This window comes from Pollachius pollachius, assembly GCF_949987615.1.
Source record: "Pollachius pollachius genome assembly, chromosome: 8".
NCBI lineage: Eukaryota > Metazoa > Chordata > Actinopteri > Gadiformes > Gadidae > Pollachius > Pollachius pollachius.
The window spans coordinates 27,203,096-27,220,484 of NC_136941.1; the positions used below are offsets into that span (position 1 = coordinate 27,203,096).

The 17,389-nt window shown below is 45.8% G+C and overlaps 2 protein-coding genes across 2 annotated transcripts in view; both read left to right on the top strand.

Annotated features, from left to right (window-relative positions):
- LOC307079159 (uncharacterized protein) overlaps positions 1–17,389 on the top strand; it is a 221,323-nt gene that overhangs the window by 170,901 nt on the left and 33,033 nt on the right. The window lies entirely within an intron of this gene.
- LOC307079759 (uncharacterized protein) overlaps positions 1–17,389 on the top strand; it is a gene marked incomplete at its 3' end in the record, with an annotated part of 32,575 nt that overhangs the window by 106 nt on the left and 15,080 nt on the right. Inside the window, exons 1-9 of the mRNA XM_079742266.1 lie at positions 1–23; positions 1,040–1,189; positions 1,290–1,361; positions 7,524–7,574; positions 7,811–7,953; positions 8,163–8,275; positions 8,360–8,517; positions 9,684–9,989; positions 11,387–11,898. The exon at positions 1–23 is cut by the window's left edge and continues 106 nt beyond it. Of these exons, the coding sequence (XP_079598392.1) occupies positions 1–23; positions 1,040–1,189; positions 1,290–1,361; positions 7,524–7,574; positions 7,811–7,953; positions 8,163–8,275; positions 8,360–8,517; positions 9,684–9,989; positions 11,387–11,898 (1,528 nt within the window). The remainder of the gene's footprint in view (positions 24–1,039; positions 1,190–1,289; positions 1,362–7,523; positions 7,575–7,810; positions 7,954–8,162; positions 8,276–8,359; positions 8,518–9,683; positions 9,990–11,386; positions 11,899–17,389) is intronic.

Sequence of the window (17,389 nt, forward strand, 5' to 3'; positions counted from 1 at the left end):
GAAGCGCAGGAAGAGAATATTTGGTAGGTGCCCTTTTGAGAGGATTTAAATAATAAATAATCCAGTAAAAAAACGTGTTTTCATCTGCATACATTTGAAATTTGCTTTTAGAAAATGTTCTTAGCCAAAGGGACCGACCTGATGAACCAGCGACCATATAGACAGATTTATTCTCCTAAATAACAACATGTGTGTGTTTGAGACAAAAAGCTCACATTAGCCTTACTTGACTTGTGATTACACCCATGAGTTACGGACTATTGATAGGCATCTAAAGTAGTTGTGTGTTTCATGATATATGTTCGTTATATACGTGGAACAGAGTGCAGAGGAACTTTAGGGAGCAGAACACAAGTTTAGTTTTTTCATTACTTATTATTAATGGTAGTGCAACGTGACATTAGAGTGACAATGGTTTATTTAATCAACAATTTTGTGTTTTAATAAAGGCTGCTCATTTAACTGAAGTGGTATCAGGTTTACTTATGAATTTAACATAATTATATAAAGTTTGTCATTAATATGAACATATCTCAAATCATCCCACAATACATGTCCTCATATTTTCTGCGTGGGCCGATGTGAAAGACCGTGGTGACACGCAGGCCACATGTGGTCCCCCCTCGATTACTGTGTGTATACGTATGTATTTCTGTGTGTATTACTGTAAACTATGTGTGCGTATATGTCAATAATGAGGGAATAATAACATGTATGCTAGAGACCAGTACTTGCTCTGCTTAAGTGTGTTCTAAACACGAGAGCCACAGTACCAGTAATCACTTACTGAGGTGTTCTCAGTAGAGGTCTTCAGGTGTTTCTTCAAGACGGGGAGGGATTCTGCAGACCGTAGGGAGTCTGGACTGTGAATGACAGCCACGCAGTATGAATATATCTGTGTGTACATTACTCTGTGTGTCCGTGTGTGTGCTTGAGTGAGTCTGTGTATAGTAGAAGAAAAACATTTCCTTACACTGATGGTATCAGATTGCAAGCTGACAATTGGTCAGAATGTTAACAACTGACGTTGTTTTTCCAGCTGGTAGAGCAAAGAAGAAGGGTAAGTTCAGAAGCCGTGGAAGACGTCAGGGAGCAACAATGGTCACCATCTCTGAACCGGACCCTGGACTCTCTGAGGAACCTGAGGACACGTCTTTGGACTGGGAGGAGACCAGGAAGAGAAGATTTGGTAGGTGCCCCTTTATAGAGTATTTAAAAGAAATAATAACTCTTTTAGCCAAAGTGACCGTGTGTGTGTGTGTGTGTGTGTGTGTCCTACTCCTGAACAGCTCTATGGTTTCACATCACTGTCATTGTGAGCATCGGACTGCTGAGTATTCTCCTCATCTCCCTGCGCTTCAGTGAGTCTAAATCATATCATCCTGAATAGAATTACAATACAGTATAATCATATTAATGACTGTAATAACAGCAATGATAATGATACATATTGTTTTTGTTAGATTTAATGATAATAATAGGGTTAGCACACATACACCACACACGCACACACATAAACACCGCATACACACACGCACACACAATCCACAAACACGTGCACGAACACACACGCACACGGACACACACTGCACACACGGGCGCGCTGATGCAGACGTTTCAAGACAAGGGCAGCGCAGAACACCGCATACACACACACCACACACACATGCACACACGCACGCTCACACATGTACGTGCATACACACACTGCACACATGCGGATGCAGATGTTTCAAGACAACGGCGAGATTGAGATAACCGCCCCGCCGTCGACACACTCTCCCACCTGAGCCTTATGTCTATCATTGACACTTTTTTGCAAAACGTTATTTTTCTTTAAACATTATCCAACTCCTGAGCCTCCCGAAATGTCTTGCGATATAGAAATCCCCCCTCCCCCCCTGCCGACTGTTTTAGTTGTTTTATTTTTCTTATGTTTCATGTGTAGGCTATGTGTGACTGTAGGCTACTGCTGCCTGTCTTGGCCAGATCACTTGAAGAGATGTTTAATCTCAATGACGCATTCTTCTGTTAACAAAAAAAACATCTCCCACGTCAGGTAGCCAATGTACAATCTGCAATCTTGCCCTCACAACCCCTCCCCCTCCCCCACACAAGCCCGTGCTTTAGTTCACTATAGTTAGGTAGGTTGCTGCCTTAGCTGTTGTTACTTGAACACAATTTTAGTTAAGTTTGTTATTATTATTTTTAGCTAACCAATAGTAGTTGCCGTGCATTTTTTAAGTATCAATGCACTTTGAGCCCTGAATAACAGTAAAAGCTATTGAATGATTGATTCGTATGCATAGTATACTACACTTTCCATTAAACAATTACCCCTGTAACCCAACAGTTAGCTGAACATTATATGGTCCCGTCCTTCCACTCCCTGTTTTCTCACCCTGTTTAAACAAGCAATCAACTGCATTTGTCCCAGTGTTTGTGCTATGGGAAATTAAAGGTCCAATGGAATGCTACTTTGTGGATGCTTTAATATGGATATTAGTAGGCCCCAAACACAGTACTTGAAGACGTTCCCGAAATTCAGCCGTGGTGCAGAATTACAGCCACTACGAGCCAGTCGCACATTGATCTTTCCCCAAATGCACTGTCTCGGTGTCTGTCGCTTTAATGCAAATGAGGAGGAGAGAGGCGGGTCAAGGAGGAGGGTGGGGGTGTGGCCCTGAGCAGCTTGCGGCCACAGTACCATGTGCTCTGTTTACAATGGATGTATCGCAATGGCGAGGCGCACACAGCCTTTGGCCGTGTTCTGTAAATATTCTAGAACACTCCGGGTGCTCCGGCGGGAGTCTTGGAGCTCTATATCTAAATAATATCACATTATACGTAGATATCTAAATCATATAATATATATTATCAGGGCCAAAAGCTGTGTGAGCCTCCAGACGATATTATGAATCTCAAACGACCGCGTTGGGTTCTCCGACGTCTCTGGTTCTTCCACGTCCACATCAATCTGAAGTAGACTGAACCACGACATGGAGGAGAAAGAGAATGTTGACCGCGGTGGTCTCGCTGCCTCGGCAGCGGTCAGCGCTTAGGCACCACCGCCTCCTGCAGCGCCGAGGCGGTGGTCCCTCGGCAGCGGGAAACGGGGCTCAAGCGGGAGACATTCACGGGCAACAATCCCTTTCTCCTCCATGTCATGGTTCATGTACTTCAGTGGGAAAGGCCAAAGTTCCTTTCCCCCAATTTCTCTCAACCATGGCTGAGATAACCCCCACTACGAGTCTCGTTGAGGAAATACCAGAGACGAGAGTCCGACGTGTTATGCGCCATAACACCAACAGCAGAACGGTTATCCAAATAACAAGGAAGTGTACAGCACTTGCGTTACAGTCCTGGAGCTCTATATCTAAATAATATCATATAATACATAGAAATCTATATGATATAATACATATTATCATGGCCAAAAGCTGTGTGCGCCTCCAGACGATATTATGAATCACAAACGACTGCGTCGGGTTCTCCAATCTCTGGTTCTTCCACTTCCACGTCAATTTTAAGTAGACTGAACCGTGCGCTGGCGGCTGGCGGCTGGCGGCTGGCGGCTGGCGGCTGGCGGCTGGCGGCTGCCCGCTGCCGGCTGCCCGCCGCCGGGCGGTCGTGCTTTGTGGCGATGGTGCTTTGTGGCGATGGTGCTTTGTGGTGGTGGTGCTATATGGTGGTGGTGCCTCGCGGCAGCGGGCTGCGGGCAGCGGGGCACCGGTGGGAGACAATCCCTTTCTCCTCCATGTCGTGGTTCATGTACTTCAGGGAGTCAAAGCCAAAGTTCCTTTCCCCCAATTCCTTCTCAACTATGGCGGAGATAACCCCAACTACAGTCTCGTTGTGGAAATACCAGAGATGTCAATGAACCAACGTTTTATGCGCCATAACATCAAAGCAGAACGGTTATAGCAACTACAAAGCGCCACACATGTGACGCTCGCATGGTCATAGCTCATTGTCTGATTGGCAGGTCAAATTCTCTGGGCGGTCAAGGCAGAGAAAGGGGAGGTAACTTGGCCCCTTATGACGACATGTGGGGCCACATTCCAAATCAGCACGCCTGAGCTTCCATTTTTTCAAAGGCGAGCAGGGTACCTAGTGCTCGTTTTACACCGAACACAAGTTTTAGCCACTGGGAGACGATAGGCAGGCTAGGGGAACTCATATTAATGTTAGAAAACCTCATAAAGTGAGATTTTCATGCCATGGGACCTTTAAGCAATAAAATACGCTCTCGTTCTCCGGTAACACAGTCGTTCGCGATGCCTTTTTTTTTGCTGTCTGCGGGCAAACCAAAAAAAAATACAGTGTCAGCGGCCGCACTTATCCCGCCTCTTGCGAACTTAGACCGTACGTCATATCCCGCCCCTTGCAAGCCCACCCCCCTTGATTCTACTGATGTCTGAATGACATCGATGTCCGCACATAAAGCATCAAGTGTGAATTACCCTCAGGGTCGAATCTTCTTATATACAAATGTGGCGAACTTAAAATTTTTATGCTTGCTTCATGAAGTAAAGAGAAAATTATTATGCTTGCTTCATTTCGTAATAGGTGAACCAATATGTTATTTGTTTTAACATTATAGGAAAAATGTTATTTTATATTGCGCTCAGAAATTTCCACACACCGCACATGCGCACAAACATACACGGAAGCACAGACACACACACGTGCACACTAGAGATGGATTTATTGATTAATTTCCGCGAACCAGTTCGCGTGATTCAGTTCGCCAAGGGAAGTCGTTCGCGAATCGTTCGTTCGTTCAGTCGAGTTTCCGGTAGCGGTGAATCGAATCATACACGGTTCTCTGAGTCAGTCAGACTCAGCCCCTCGTTCGTTAGTTCGTTCGTTCGTTCAGTCAAGTTTCCGGTTCAGTCGAGTTTCCGGTAGAATCATGGAATAAACGGCTCAGACTCAACGCCTCCCTCATTCTCATTCTCATACGTCAACATTACAACTTTAAACAAACGCAGCGGGATGGGGGGTGTAGTTGATTATTGGATGTTTGACATATCAGCAAAATAATAGACTTGATTTAGCAATGATGGTGGGTGTCCCGGGTGTTTTAGGCTCCCATAAACAGAACCCTGTGCAGCCAAAGACTAAATCTAGCTGCCAAATTAACACTGCCTTCAAAACGAGAGCTGGTTAATTGTGAAAAATGCATTAAACTGTCATCAGACAACGCAGTTATACGCTATTGTAATGACCTTGCCGGTGACAAACCAGGTCACTGAAAACCCGTAACCAACGGCAAAAAGCCACACTAACAACAACCGGTTACCCGGGCAACCCCCCAACCCGGTCCCTTCAACGTGCAAGCCCCCACCCTCCTGTTCTCCCAAGGCCCTCCCCCAGCTGACCTGATGATTCGCCCCCCACACTGATTGACAAGAAGAACATCCAATGCATGCACAGAGAACAACTGGCATAACGGACAACGAAATACAATGCAACACATAACACACAAACTCTTTAAATGTCCCAGGGTCGCTACAGTATAGACTCTACAGTTTCTAGTATAAAGGCTGGGACGAATTTCAAATGATAAATATGTACACTTTATGTTGAAAGTATACTGTCGCGATTTCCATTGAAACGAATTGCGCGGTGAGTAGTCTTCACAACGAGAGCTGGTAGGTTGTGAAAAATGTGGTATAAAGGCTGGGACGAATTTCGAATTATAAATATGTACAATGCATCCTTTAAATACGTCCATGCAACAGATGGCCAATGTGAATAATAGATAGCTCGCTCACTAAGCCCATTTGTTTTTTCCCCATTAAACCTGTTGATTTCTGTCTCTCATTGACTAAAATTCAACGAGAGCGTCCTAGACTCAGTCCTAGAACAGCATACGATTGGCTGACTCTCGTGAGTCGTGAAGTCTCTCAGTCGGTCCCTCCTCAACACTCACACAGTGAGTGAACGAACTGTCAGCGAGTCAGCGACTAGTGGGTCTGGGAGGAGTCGACTCTGAGAACGAACGAGGCGAACGAGACGAACTAAGCGAACGAGAGAGAGGAACCAGTTCAGTTCGTTCGTCTTAACGATTCGTTCATTCGAACTGATCGTTCGCGAACGAGTCAACACTAGTGCACACACCGCACGTCAAGACAAAGGCAGCAACACACTCGCCCAAGTAAGAGGTTATGTCTTTAAACATAACGGCTCCGCCATCGACACACGCGCAGGTAAGAACACACACGCACGCGAACACACCGCAGCGACACTCGCCCAGGTAAGACGATATGTTTTTAAACATCTCCCTGCTATATAATAGCAGGCCTGTCGCACAAGTGAAGGAGCGTTCACATCCAACGCGAAGGGGCGACACGGTTCCGTACAACGTCAACGGAGAGACGTAAATCGGGCAATTTTTTTGCTACAGAAAACCCGCGACAAGATTTGATTTAAAGCGCGACACTTTTGCCCGGCACGTGCGAGCGCGTTTACTGGTTTTGCAGCGCGACACTTTCGCTCGCCAGCAAAGACAGCCAATCAGCATTCAACAGCGTGGCCACTGAGGGATGTAACGTAACAGTCAATCAGCGTTCAACAGCGTGGCCACTGAGGGACGTAACGTAACAGCCAATCAGCGTTCAACAGCGTGGCCACTGAGGGACGTAACGTAACAGCCAATCAGCGGTCAACCGGCCAACCATTCCCTGCGGTGCAGTCCGGGTTGAACCGCAGCATGGAGGAGAAAGGGATGGTTGCCGTTTGCCCTCCCGGAGCTCTATAATAGTATATAATATTATATAATTTAATATATAATATCAGGGCCAAAAGCTGTGTGAGCTCCGGATGGCCGTAGCGCGTGGGGATTGGGCTTCGAGGGGTTTGTTTACCGCCGTTGCTATGGTTACCGGTCTTGTGTGTTCCAACGGTTTATTCGCGGTGGTATCTAATAAATCTGTCTAATCAATACTTCATCCACTGCCTCTTCCGTGGTCATTACAATATAATGAACCGACCGTCGGGTTCTCCACGTCTCTCCCTCTTCCACAACAGGTGGAGACAGCGGTGGTTATCGGCCGTGGGGGACAATGGACAAAGGATGCTCGGTTCATAACTAAAGAGACAATTATTAGGCTTGCTTCGTTACGTAATAGCTGAACCGAAATGTTATACGTTGTAACATTATAGGCAAAATGTTGTTATATTATGCACTCAGAAATGAAATACAATATCGACTGGGGTTTCCACATTATAGCTATGGGTTTAATTACAACTAGAGGTGCACTGCGCGCGCTCATCCTCTAGTTGTAATAGTAGCAATGATAATGATCATTATTGTTTTTGTTAGAATTTGTGCTACTAAAATGAATAATTGTAACAATAGCAACGATAATGATATTGATGACTGTAGTTATTGCTATTTGAATTAGTATTAATATTATGGACCTTGTGTTTGGTTGGCTGTGGGTCCTGTGATGTTTAGAGACGATGTCGTTCTGTTTTAGAGCTCTTATCTTCTGTATTCCTCTGTCCTGTCCTAGACTCACCGTCACCCTGGAGGGAGGGGAGAGAGCACTTACTGGGTGAACTCGGTGAGGGTTTTATCCAAGTTATTAAATCAACCGCGTCATTAACATTCATTTCAAAAACACCCTCTGCTTTTGTGATTCATATTGTGGTCTACTAAGGTCAGGTTTCTATTGTCGTCTATTAAGGTCATGCTTCTATGTGGTCTGTTAAGGTCAGGTCTCAGGGTTGTGTGTCCGTGACGAAGATCGTAAGATAAGCAGTTCTCTGTTTGTTCAGGATTTTCTTTTACATTCAACAGATGAATTGACACTTGAGGGCTGGATGTTTCACGACAAGAGTTTCTACCTTATTTCTACTACTAAGAAGGGCTGGAGGGCCAGTAGAGAAGACTGTCTGCAGAGGAAGGCAGACCTGGTGGTCATCAACAGCAGAGAAGAACTGGTGTGTGTGTGTGTGTGTGTGTGTGTGTGTGTGTGGGGGGGGGGGGTGTGTGTGTGTGTGTGTGTGTGGGAGAGACATATTGTTTGTGTGAGTAAGTAAGAGAGAGAGAGGTAGAGAGAGAGATTGTGTGTGTGTGTGTGTGTCTGGCGTGTGCGTGTATGTGTGTGTGTGTACTTTGTGGCCATGACAACAGATGCTTTTACCTTTAGAACCAGGTTTTCAGGTTTGTCAGCAGATTGATGGGTCCTTCCTGGATTGGACTGAGTGATCGAGAGACAGAGGGGACCTTCAAGTGGGTGGATGGTACCCCCATGACCTCAAGGTAAGGCTGAAGACTCTATTCAGCAGCATCTCTTCTCTGAGAGTGACAGAGTGACCTCCTCTGTCTCCTCCTCGTGGTTCTCAGTTGGAGACACGTCAAACCACGCGATGACGGCGGAGCAAGAGACTGTGTCGTGGCAGGGGAGGACGGCTGGTCTGAAGAACCGTGTTACACACTGCACCATTGGATCTGTGAGAAGAGCGTAGACCTGGATCATCTGGAGGCTGAGCTGAACAAAGAGGGTCCGCAGACTTTGTTTGTGTTCATGAGTGGAGAACGGTTCCTCCTTTCTGTTCTCTGTGCCGTAGATACAGTAAATACACTCTTTAAGAGTTGAAAGGTTGTTGGATGTGTTTAGGTCTACTAAGGTAAGGTTTCTATTGTGGTCTACTGAGGTCAGGTTTCTATTGTGGTCTACTGAGGTCATTTTTCTATTGTGGTCTACTGAGGTCATGTTTCTATTGTGGTCTACTGAGGTCATGTTTCTATTGTGGTCTACTGAGGTCATGTTTCTATTGTGGTCTACCAAGGTCAGGTTTCTATTGTGGTCTACTGAGGCCATGTTTCTATCGTGGTCTATTGAGGCCAGGTTTCTATTGTGGTCTATTGAGGTCAGGTTTCTATTGTGGTCGACTGAGGTCAGGTTTCTATCGTGGTCTATTGAGGTCAGGTTTCTATTGCGGTCTATTGAGGTCAGGTTTCTATCGTGGTCTACTAAGGTCAGGTTTCTATCGTGGTCTACCAAAGTCATGTTTCTATTGTTGTCTACTAAGGTCAGGTTTCTATTGTGGTCTACTAAGGTCAGGTTTCTATCGTGGTCTATTTACGTCATGTTTCTATTGTGGTCTATTGAGTTCAGGTTTCTATTGTGGTCTACTGAGGTCATGTTTCTATTGTGGTCTACTAAGGTCTGGTTTCTATCGTGGTCTATTGAGGTCAGGTTACTATTGTGGTCTATTGAGGTCATGTTTCTATTGTGGTCTATTGAGGTCAGGTTTCTATTGTGGTCTACTAATGTAAGGTTTCTATCGTGGTCTACTAAGGTCATGTTTCTATTGCGGTCTCCTCAGGTCAGGTCACAAGGGTCAACCCTTTCTGGGTTCACTTGCACTAGTTTCTCTTTGAGCTGCTCAAAGTTTCTCTTTGAGCGGTTTTGCGTTCTTCTCTGCAAGCTCCGCCCCCGCCTCGTTAATCTCTGCGCTGGAGTGACTTCCCCTCCCTGGGAGATCTTTGTAGACACTGCTGTGATATTCAATCATGTATGAAGAGGCAGGCGAGAATACTGGGGGTGAATCCCCTGGGTCGCCCTCTAGTGGACAGGTGTTAGGACAGAGTGAAGGGAGTGTCTGACGCTGCATCTCTAGATCCGTGTTGTAAACGTTCACTCCTCTCCTCCTCCTTTCTTCAGGTTCAGTGATGCCCACGGAGGAGGAGGCCCCCAGCATCACAGAGTTCCACTCCTCTACCCACGTGTTGCCCGTGGGCCAAACGGCCCGCTATACCTGCCACGCCGGCGGCACGCCGGAGCCCACAGTAGAGTGGCTCCACAACGGCAGGCCCCTGGAGAGGGACGGCACAGACGACCAATCAGAGGCCTGGGTGGAGAGGGGCTTCCTCATCGTCAGAGGGGTGGGGTATGGCATGAACACGGTCTGCTGCATGGCGAGCAACAGCGCTGGCACGGCCAATCACAGCGCTCAACTGCTTGTCTTTGGTAAGTCCTGGATCCAAAGAGAGGTGTTTGTTGATGATGTATTCATAATGTTGTTGATGATGTATTCATAACACTGTTGTTGATATATTCATAACACTGTTGTTGATGTATTCATAACACTGTTGTTGATATATTCATAACACTGTTGTTGATATATTCATAACACTGTTGTTGATATATTCATAACACTGTTGTTGATGTATTCATAACGTTGTTGTTGATGTATTCATAACACTGTTGTTGATGTATTCATAACACTGTTGTTGATGTATTCATAACACTGTTGTTGATATATTCAAAACACTGTTGTTGATGTTTTCATAACACTGTTGTTGATGTATTCATAACACTGTTGTTGATGTATTCATAACACTGTTGTTGATGTATTCATAACACTGTTGTTGATGTATTCATAACACTGTTGTTGATGTATTCATAGCACGCAACCTCGCACGCACCCACACACGCACGGACGCACGCATGCACACACACACACACACACACAGACACACACACACAAACACACACATATACACACAGTCAGACAAACACAAACACACACACACACACACAGATACAAACTATACTGTATATATATAGTGTGTATTTATACTATGTGTACTTATGCACACATGAATAAATACATGCCTGATGTATGAACCAGTTCTATGGTTCATCAGTCCATCTCCAGCCTGTCTGTGTGTGTATGATGATATAGATATGAATCCTAGCCAAGTGCCCCCAGTGATGTGTATATGTATGTGTAGGTGAGCAGGTGTATGTCTGAGTAGATGTCTATAATAAATGAACCAGTTCTATGGTTCATCAGTCCATCTCCAGCCTGTATGTGAGCTCAGCTCTTTCAGTCTGTTCTTTACACATGTGTCCCTTTGAAGGTTGAGGGCCATGTATGTGTATTGGGAAATCCAAAAGTGGAATATCTTGGAAGATGTTACAAATATTGTTTAGATATTTCATGGGTGTAATCAACTCATCATACTGAACATTTTGATGTATGATATGTTAATGTGAAGTAAATACTGAGGGAGTAAATGCACTTTATACATTTGTCCTCGTTTCAATGTTTTGATTGGGACAGCCACTCACACACACATGGGATTTCCAATCAACTTTAACTTTAATTATCTTAAACACAATATGTCCTATTGCTTAGAAAATATACAGCACATGATTCCAATATAGTACCTATCATATATATTTTTTGTCTTTCTATGTTAATGTTTGAAGAAGAGAGAGCGATCACAAAAAGAGTCTGAAAGAGAATAAAGAGAAGAAGAGCGCAGGAGAACAGTACTAGTGATGATGATGATGATGATGATGATGATGATGAGGATGAAGAGCGGTTCAGCCGCTCATCATGTCTGGTTCTCCCTCAGATGCCTGTGAACTCACACTGGACCCCAACACGGCCCACAGACTCCTCTCTCTGTCTGAGGACAACAGGAAGGTGACGCGGGCTGGAGAGGACCAGTCGTATCCGGATCACCCAGAGAGATTTGACTCCTGGTCCCAGGTGTTGGGTAGAGAGGCTCTGACTGGCCGCTGTTACTGGGAGGTAGAGAGGGAAGTAGGTGTTTGGATAGGAGTGACATACAGAGGAATCACAAGGAGAGGACGGGGTGATGACAGCCTGCTTGGAGCGAACAACAAGTCCTGGAGTCTTGATTGTTCTGATGATGGTTACTATGCCCAGTACAACGGTACAGTAACAGTCCTCCCTCTCCGCCCCGCTGGCTCCACCAGAGTAGGAGTGTATCTGGACCGGCCTGCTGGCTCTCTGTCCTTCTACAGAGTGTCCCCAGGTGGAGGAGGGTCCTCAGACACACTGACACACCTCCACACCTTCTGGTCCTCCTTCACCCAGGAGGACCTCCTCCCTGGGGTGGGGGTATGGGGGGGGGGACCCCAGGGGGAGGGGGGAGGGGGAGCTCAGCGACTCTGTGTCGGTTGTAGAAGAAAAAAAAGAACACACACACACACTGAGAGGACTGATGACTCAGTGTCTCTGTTTCAGTTATAGTCTCTCTCTCTCTCCCTGTCTCTCTCTCCCTGTATCTGTCTCTCGCTCTCTCCCTGTCTCTCTCTCCCTGTATCTCTCTCTCTCTCTTGCTCTCTCTCTCCCTGTCTCTCTCTCTCTCTTGCTCTCTCTCTCTCCCTGTCTCTCTCTCTCTCTATTTTTCTTTCTCTCTCTCTCTCTCTCTATTTCTCTCTTTCTCTTTTTTTCCCCCTCTCTCTCTCTCTCTCTCTCTCTCTCTCCCTGTCTCTCCCTCTCTCTCTCTCTTCTAGACAGTATAGTATGATAAACCATGAAAAGACTTTTAAGATCTCCCATAGTTAGAGAAGCACATTTATTATTTGAAATGTATATAAAATACCTATTGATGGTAAATGTTTGTGTATTTTCAGATGTCACCAGTTTTGGTCTGAAGGGCTCTGATATCATCATTTTTGTTATAACCCTGATTTACGACCTGATTTAAAGCAGATTTTATATTTTATTAATAATAACCAAAAGGTCTATGCGATAATGTTGCATGTTGTAAATTACTTTAAACTGAATCTTGATTTTTTGTGTTCTGATGGGAACCAAGCATCCACAGAACATGATCAGTTATTAAAGATATGTGCACACCTGTTGATGCTTTGTAAAGTCTGCTGCTTCTATTGTTTTTGTCCTCCTGTTTATTGTGTACATGTAAGGGACTATTTTTCTGTTGTATTTGTTAATGAAGCATAATTGCAATAAACAACTCGGTGGATCCAAGTGAATGTTCTCGTGTGTTCAGCCGATTTTTTCTTCTTTTGTGAATAATGCTTCAATAAGTGCCTTAAGAAAAATAATATATTAATTAGGGCTGTCAAATTAACACGTTAATTCCGATTAATTAATCACAGAAAAAATAACGCGTTCAAAAAATTAACGCAGATTAATCACGCTTCTATAGTGCCCTTTGACCCGGTGCGTCATTTGCGTTGAAACAAAATGGAGGCAGACGAGAAGACGCTGCTCGGCCCCGTGCACGGAAAGTTCAAGTTTAAACTCCCAGACGGAACTGTAGATAGGAACACCGTTATCTGCAATCTCTGTAGTAAGGAATTTTCCTATCACCGGAGTTCATCAACCCTTAAATATCACCGCAACGCAAAACGTTTGGTAGCAAGCTGGCAGGTACGAGCTGCCACCGCCCCTGAAGTTGGCGCTAGCAGCCAGCCTCGTCAAGCCACACTCGACTGAGATGCATTGAATCCTGAGTGAGATGGAAATGTTATTCATTTGATCTTAACATGCACCGTATGTTAATGAAAGACACTCATCTGCCGTAATTTACTTGAATTAAATTATTTTTGAAATACCGTCTCGGAAAAATGTTAGCATGAGATTAATTTAATTCAATTCAATTCAATTTTATTTGTATAGCCCTTAATCACCATTACAGTCTCAAAGGGCTTAACAAGTCAAATATTTATGACACCCCCCTTTACCCAAGCCCCCACAAGGGCAAGAAAAAACTCCCTTGAAATTAGCAAGGAAGAAATCTTGAGAAGAAACGCATAGTGGGGGATCCTTCTTCCAGGGATGGTCAGGAGTGCAATGGGTGCCATAATTGACATACAGGTAAATACATGCACAAAAATGGTGATGTGGTGCTGGCCGGTTGACCATGAGGAGAGTCCAGGCATCCAGTCCAGTCACCGCAACATGCTAGAACAGACAGAATAGTGAATTAGAACGGAACAGTACATAGCGGGAATGTATACTGCATTAACAAAACACAAACAACCAGAGTGGTCTTCACTTCGCATTTTCACAATCGTTTTCACAATCCTATGTTCCAAATGCAAGATCGTAGAGGTGCGTTTTGAGCTTTCCTTTGAATAGCTCCACAGAGTCAGCTTCCCTGATCACTTGTGGCAGTCTATTCCATAGGAAGGGGGCTCGATAGGCAAACGCTCTCTGTCCAGCCGATTTCTTTTTAACCTTCGGCAGTGAAAGAAGGCCAGCTCCCGAAGACCGGAGGGACCGAGAAGGACTATAAGGAATGATCAGGTCCTTCAGGTAGGATGGAGAAGATCCATGCACGGCTTTATAGGTTAGCAGTAGCACCTTAAAGTCCGATCTGAAAGTTATTGGTAGCCAGTGCAGAGAGGCGAGAATAGGTGTGATATGATCAAACCTTCTCGTTCTGGTCAGCAGTCTAGCTGCAGCATTCTGTACAAGCTGTAGACTTTTTGTGGTAGATTTTGGTAGTCCCGAGAACAGTGCATTGCAATAATCCAGTCTCGATGAAACAAATGCATGAATCAGTGTCTCTGCATCCGCTGCAGATAACATTGGTCTGATTCTTGCAATGTTTCTCAGATGAAAAAAGGCAATTCTAGTTATGCTTCTAACATGTTGGTTGAAGCACAGTTGAGGGTCGAACAGGACCCCAAGATTCTTGACTGATGCACTCTGTAGGATGGCGAGTCCATCCAACCACAGTGAGACATCCTCAAACTCTCTCCGGTCCCGCTTCGAGCCGATAATTATCAGCTCTGTCTTCCCAGTGTTAAGCTGGAGGAAGTTTTGTGACATCCAGCCCCTCACCGCAGCTAGACAGGACTCAACCCTCTGGATCTGGGGCGAGTTCCCTGAATCCACTGGAATGAAGAGCTGGGTGTCATCCGCGTAGCAGTGGAAACTAATTCCGAAGCTGCGGATAACGTCGCCCAAGGGAAGCATATAAATTGCAAAAAGTAATGGGCCAATGACCGACCCTTGTGGTAAGCCAAAACGTAGTTTGCAGTGTTTTGATTCTGAACCCTCATGGAGCACAAATTGGGTTCTATCTGTGAGGTACGATTCAAGCCAACCAAGAGCCGTACCCCCGAAACCAACATAGTGCTCAAGACGGTGAAGAAGAATGCTATGGTCGATCGTGTCGAACGCAGCACTCAGGTCCAGCAGCACAAGCATTGAGCTTGTATTTTTATCCAAGGCAAGAAGGATGTCATTTACAACTCTTGTAACAGCAGTTTCAGTTGAGTGGAAATTCCTGAACCCTGACTGGAAAGGTTCGAAGAGATTGTTCCTCGTCAGATAATCGACGATTTGCTTTGCTACAATCCTTTCCTGTACCTTGGACAGGAAGGTCAGGTTCGATATAGGCCGATAGTTCCTGACTAAGTCAGGGTCTAGGCCAGGCTTTTTGAGTAGCGGTTTTATCACCGCAGCCTTGAAATTGGAGGGAACAATTCCTGTTGAAAGCGAAAGATTCATAAGCGAGAGGATAGTAGGCCCCACAGTTGGAAGAAGTTCTTTAAGAACCTTGGAAGGGAGAGGATCCAACATACAAGTTGTTGGTTTCGATGCCTTTATCACCTTTTCAAGTTCCACCAGAGGAATTGCCTTGAACTCCAAGAAAGTTGCGTCAGAATTCCCCATCCTACTAGGCAGGACCCCATCCTGCCCCACAGGATGTGTAGGACAAGCTGCACGGCAAGCATCAATTTCCTCTCTAATCGATTGAATCTTATTCACAAAGAAATCCATGAATTCACCTGCCATGATGGAAGAACTTACTGTCTCAGTCTGATTCTGAGTCAGACTCTTCACCGTGTCAAAAAGAAACTTGGGATTGTTTCTATTCAAGTTGATGATACGGGAAAAGTAGGCGTTCCTGGCAGTAGTCAGCGCACCCTTATAGGTGAGCAGACTGTTGTGCCATTCAAGATGAAAGACCTCAAGTTTAGTCGAGCGCCATTTGCGTTCAAGGATTCTGCAGCTTCGCTTCATAGTGCGCGTTTCTGCATTAAACCAGGGAGCTGTTTTTGTCAATGATCGTTTTTTAATTACGAGCGGGGCAACTGAATCAATGGCAGCAGACAGGGCAGCGTTGAGGTCATCAGTAAGGCAGTCCACAGAACCCCTATAGTTACAAAGAGGAGCAAGTGAACGGGGTAACTTATCTGCCATCGCTGTAATGGTTGCAGGTGTGATGCGGCGACAGCTGAAAGTAGCCTGCTGATCGTTGCAGGTGCAGGATACCACCACCTGGAAAGTGAGCAAATAATGGTCTGATTAAGCTGAGGTGTAGGGAGAGACCACTAGCTGTGAGATGTCTACACCGCGGGTCAAAACGAGGTCCAGCGTGTTTCCACCGGTGTGGGTTGGGTGCTGGACGAGCTGAAGCCAAGCGTATCTGTAATGGACAGAAAAGTCCTTGCGAGGGCATCAGATGGGTTATTCACATGAATGTTGAAATCCCCAATGAGCAAAATATTGTGTGAATATGTAGCCAGATCAGCTGCAAAGTCAGAAAACTCATCAACAAAAGGTGAATACGGTCCTGGGGGACGGTATACTACAGCTGAAACGAAAGAGTCTGGAACTCGTTTTGCTTGTCGGGAGCTGAGGAGCAGAATGCAAGCACCTCAAAGGATCTGAATGTATATCTATTCTTTGGCTTTAAGTTAAGCTTAGAATTAGATATCAGGGCTACTCCACCACCTTTCTTAATTTCTCTAGATACTTGAGCGCTGACGTAATTGGGGGGAGTAGCTTCGTTTAGGGCTAGAAACTCATCTGGTTTTAACCAGGTTTCACAAAGGCCCAGTATGTCGATCTTATTATCAACAATTAGATCATGGACCAAGAGCGCCTTAGATGAAAGCGACCTTATATTCATGAACCCTATTCTGAGTGCTTCCATTTTATTATTTTCAGAGGGAGTCCGATTAACACTCAGCTCTGAAGCGATCAAGGGGATTTAGATTAATGAATCACAGAGCCTGTAATTAATTAGATTATGTTTTTTAATCGCTTGACAGACCTAATATTAATCAGAAATTATAAATAAAACCACAATTGTTTTTCCTCCCTGGGTTTTGGTTGGGGGGGTTCTCAGTGTCTCTGTGTCGGTTGTGGAAAGAAACCACAGACAGACGGCCGGACACTCTGTCTCTCTTTCTCCCCCCGTCTCCCTCTCCCCCCCCGTCTCCCTCTCCCCCCCGTCTCCCCCCCCCCCCGTCTCCCTCCCCCCCCGTCTCCCCCCCCCGTCTCCCTCTCCCCCCGTCTCCCTCTCCTCCCGTCTCCCTCCCCCCCGTCTCCGTCTCCCCCCCTGTCTCCCTCCCCCCCCCCGTCTCCCCCCCCCCGTCTCCCTCCCCCCCCCGTCTCCCCCCCCGTCTCCCTCTCCCCCTGTCTCCCTCCCCCCGTCTCCCTCTCCTCCCGTCTCCCTCCCCCCCGTCTCCCTCTCCCCCCCTGTCTCCCTCCCCCCCCCCCCGTCTCCCCCCCCCCCCGTCTCCCCCCCCGTCTCCCTCAATCTGTCAATCTGGAGCTTCACTAATCGACCCATTGATCCATTGACTAACAACACAAGCTTGGCTATAATGTGTGATTC